The following is a 4815-nucleotide window of genomic DNA, read 5'->3' on the forward strand; positions in this document are numbered from 1 at the left end:
GTCTTCACAGAATTTGTTAAACTGTGTAGAGGTGTATTCTTTTCCTCTATCACTCCTTAGCGTTTTTATATAATGGCCACTACTCTTTTCGACGAAGTTCTTGAACTTCTTGAATATTGTAAATACTTCTGATTTTTCACGCATGAAATAAACCCACGTCATTCTAGAATAATCATCGATGAAGAGAATAAAGTACCTGTTTTGGTTAAGTGACGGGGTTCTCATTGGTCCACAAACGTCGGTGTGCACCAGCTCCAGTATACCTTTCGCTCTCCAAGCTTTGTCACGAGGGAAAGGTTTTCGATGTTGCTTGCCCATCACACAGTTTTCACACGTGTCAGTGATCTCTTCTATGTTAGGCAAGTCTCTCATCATATTCTTCTGTTGGAGGATTTTTAGTGCGTGAAAGTTAAAGTGGCCAAATCTTCGATGCCATAGCCATGATTCTTCAACTTGAACTTTCATGGCTGTGTCTTGGATATACTGCCAACGAAGCGAAAAGTTGCGGTTCTCCATTGGCACTTCGGCTATTAATTTATAGTTATTTTTATTTTCATGAATAACGCATGATTTGTCTTCGAAGAGTAAAGAGTATCCGTGCTCCATCATTTGACCAACACTTAACAAGTTACTTGCTAGGCTTGGCACTAGAAGAACGTCATTGATAGATCGAGTGACGTTATTAGTTTGAACAGTTATCGTACCTTTGCCTTTAGTGTCAACAAGCGCTCCATTCCCTAGTTTGACGCGGGACTTTACGGACGTGTTGATACTATCAAATAATTTTTCATCTCCTGTCATGTGGTTGCTGCACCCACTGTCGATCAACCAAGTATCGTCCCTCTGTTTATTTGCGACATGACAGGCATAGAATAGCTGATTTTTGTTCTCCGGTATATCTTCACTTTCTTCCGTGAAGTTAGCTTGATGATTTTGTTTTAAACGGCAATCTTTTTCTAGATGCCCAAATCTTTTGCAGTTATTGCATTGTGGCTTCCCTTTATGGAAACAATCTTTCTCCAAGTGGTTTGTCCTTTTGCAAATACCACATAGAGGGTAGCTTTTTCTTTTTTGATCGAACCCGGTTCTGGGTTTTGCTCCTCCTCTCGAATTTTCTTCAAGATTTCTTTTCCCCCCATTATTAGATTTTTGAGACCTTAATTTGAGTTTAGACTGAAAGGCACTTTCGAGTGAGTTTTCACTACGCCGACTCAGTCTAGCCTCATATGCTTCGAGAGAGCCAACTAATTCTGTTACTGACAGAGTCTCAATGTCTTTTGACTCTTCAATAGCAGTAATGACATGATCGTATTTTTCAGTCATACTGATAAGTATTTTTTCTACGATCCTTTTATCAGTTATATTATCTCCATAGGCTCTCATTTGGTTTACTATTTCTTTAATTCTAGAATAGTAGTCTTTAACGGTCTCAGTCTCTTTCATATTTAAATTTTCAAAATCTCGTCTTAGAGTTGGTAGTTTTACAAATCTCACCTTGGCATTTCCTTGAAATTCTTCTTGAAGGATCTTCCATGCCTCTTTGGCTGTCGTAGCTCCCATGATTCGTGGAAAGATAGACGGTGTCAAGGCTTGTTGAATGTAGCCTAGAGCAGCAGCATTTCTTACAACATTTTTGTTGTATTTTTCTTGTTCTTCTGCGGACAGAGTTTCGACGTCTTTTGGAGTTGTAAACCCGACTTCGACAATATCCCACAAGCTTTGTGCTTGGAAATATGTCTTCATTCGGATACTCCAAAAATCATAGTTATCACCATCAAAGATGGGGACGGGAATATTGTACGCACCGACGGTAGTCATGGTGTATTCGAACAACGCCCAACACGGCTCTTGATACCACTTGTTAGATTTAGTGTAGGTTTAGATTTTTTAGAAGTGATAGATTAGTATGAAGTATTATAGTGTTTATAATGTTGAGGGGGTGTTTTAGAAATTAGAATGGAAAAGAGTTTTTAGAAAGTTGTTTTATTACTTCAATTTGTTTGTGTTTTGTTGTGTTACATTTTGCAAGACCACTAGTCTATTTATAGGCTCAATAAGTCTACTAGATCATTCTAGCAAGGGGGATGATTCTCACACACTGTTTTTTGATCCTCACACACCAATTTACTTGAACTCCTCCCTAATAATAGGGTAAAAGGGTGTGTGAGGATCAAAAAACAGTGTGTGAGAATCATCCCCCTCCTAGCAAATCTTGATTTTTTTGACTAACTAAATCTCTAACAATTTCTAGTCACTTCTACTTAAATATCTACTATTAAATATCTAATAAAACTTACTAATTCTAGACTAATCTATATTAATCTAGAAAAACATTATAATATTTTAACATAAACAAACAATTAATCTTTACATTTCAACCTTTTGAGCAATTGCATACCAAAAGAAATGTATTTACACAACATAAATTGAATGACCATGGAATGGAACAATGAATTTTAAATGAGAAACCATAAACTACTGCCATAAACAAACGAGTAGTGTGACCCATGTTTTTTTTTCTTTGATAACAACAAGAATATAATGAAATTTTCAAACCATAACGACCCAGATTCCTGGGCTGAAGATTCGACCCGAATAATTATATCTACTGCATATGAACCCAAATACCTGTACTTGGAATCCCTTTATGAACCACAAATATAATATAATTCCCAGCCGGAGCAACGTTGCCTGATGGAGGCGCGGTTATAACAACTTTATAATCGCGTTTCCCAACCGCCTTAGCTGAATTGCCGCTATCAAGGACCAACAACCTTTGATTTTGTGAAAACGAGTGCGTGTTAAACGAAGGAGACACCATCGTGACAGCAATTGTGCTTAGATCAACACCACCTGATATGGTAAATTTAATAGAATACACTTTTCCATAATTGATTACAGTGTTCGACGCAGGTGAAAGTATGGTGGGTCGAAATGGTGCTGAACTTTTGTCCAAATAAGACGGCGAAAAAGATTCAAGGCTTAAGTCAGTTGGGTAAAGAACATTTTGGAATACGTATTTATTATGTGCGTTACTTCCACCAACAAGTACTCGTCCATCTCGTAGCAAAATGGCCGTCGAATGGTAGACTCGAGGTCTTGTGCTTGGATTCTGGGTCGCGAAACGCGACCCAGCTTTATTATCAGGTGTGTATGTTACTGGGTTAAGAACTGGGTTTCGTCCCAGTTCCCACCCAGCAACACCAGCTGACACGCCGTTGATGAGCAAAACTTGACCGTTTGGTAGTAACAACATGTCACCCATGAGACGAGCCAACGGCATAGTCTCCATGGCCCATTGGGGATTAGCGTCAGTTAGTTTAATTCGTGCACAAGTGTTTAAAGCTCCATCGAACTTTCCGTTATTTGCATCAACGAATGATCCCTTCGGTGCACCCCCACAAACCAATACTTCAATCACGTTGGCTTTTCCCGCTTTAAGATGCATTGGCAAAAGAACCGCGGAGCCTGTGCTTGGATAGCTCCGCGGTTCACCCCCGGGAATCGTAGGGTAAGTCTTGATGACTTGGTTCTTAGAGTAACTGAATAAAATTGCGCGATTATTCGCGAAAATGAACAAATTTCCGTCAGGATAAAGAAAAACAAAAGGATATAAATTATTTTCGATGTTTTTGTCGTTTGTTTGAGTCAAAAACGGCAAGTTTATAGCCTTTTCAGTTGCTGATTTCTTGGGGTAGAACTCGTAGTTCGGGGACTGACGGCCACCAATGATGATTTGTCGCCCATCTGGCAACAAATGATTGGTTGCATACCATCTTGATTGATCTAATCCATTAGCGATCTCTTGCCAATCACATGTATCACACGATTTATAGATTCTAACAACTTTATAACCATCATTAAAGCCGCCAGTTTGAATCAACCTTCCATCAGGCATTAAAGATCCCGAGGAACACCATACGTTAGTTAGTACTTCAAGTGGACGTATGGTACCGGTGGCAAGATTATACTCCACGGAGTGTGCCGAGCAGTCGTTTGAGTTAGGACGACATTTGCCATTTGGAAGAGAGATATTTGAGACACCGAAATCGGTGCGATCAAACACGACAACACGATCATTAGGGAGTAGTTGCATGTGCATGGCGGAGATGCCAATGCTTCGTTTAAGGAGGGCCCATGATCCGCCAGCGGCAGGACATGTTAGGGGACGGAGGAAGAGGACGAGAAAGAAGAGGTGGAAATTATGATAAAAGAAGGAACTGAATAAAGTCATGATTTATTTGTATCTTTTTGGGATTATATTTGAGGTTTTTGAGGAGCTAATAGTATCAGATTTATATATACATAAAGTTCTAATGTGAAAGAACATATTTTTGGTCAATGCTAAGTACAATAATTTTGTTTTATTTTTTAAAATAGAAATAAAAACTTAGCAAGAAATGTAAATTGTTTAATTTAATTTCAATTTAAAAAAAGGTGCTTATGGATTGAAAGTTTCATCTTTGTATGTCCGTTTTTGCTATTTAGGAAAGGGTCCGTTTCCTTCTTTTCAATCTGCTGAACAGGAAAAAAAAAAACGTTGGCCTATTTTAACCATGTTTCAATTCGCATTAGTTTTAAAGTACTGATTATACCTTACATTTCATATATAATTGAAACTCCATCGATGAATTTATAGCTATTAGTTACTACCTCCGTCCCACTACAAGTGTCCACTTACTTTTTGCACACAGTTTTAGGAAATCTCACTAACTCCATTCTCAACCAATCAGAAATCTTCTCTCTCCAGAATAACCTCTTCTCATTGGTTGAAACACAAAGTGGACACTTGAAATGGGACATCCCAAAATGAAA

General features: G+C 38.4%; 1 protein-coding gene across 1 annotated transcript; it reads right to left on the reverse strand.

Annotated features, from left to right (window-relative positions):
- Nucleotides 1-2605: 2605 nt before the first annotated feature.
- Nucleotides 2606-4231, reverse strand: LOC139867298 (aldehyde oxidase GLOX1-like). The gene has a single exon (XM_071855650.1). It carries the CDS (start codon nucleotides 4100-4102, stop codon nucleotides 2606-2608), a length of 1497 nt encoding a protein of 498 aa, XP_071711751.1. The 5' UTR covers nucleotides 4103-4231.
- Nucleotides 4232-4815: the final 584 nt, after the last annotated feature.

This window comes from Rutidosis leptorrhynchoides, chromosome 9 (assembly GCF_046630445.1).
Source record: "Rutidosis leptorrhynchoides isolate AG116_Rl617_1_P2 chromosome 9, CSIRO_AGI_Rlap_v1, whole genome shotgun sequence".
Classification (NCBI taxonomy): domain Eukaryota; kingdom Viridiplantae; phylum Streptophyta; class Magnoliopsida; order Asterales; family Asteraceae; genus Rutidosis; species Rutidosis leptorrhynchoides.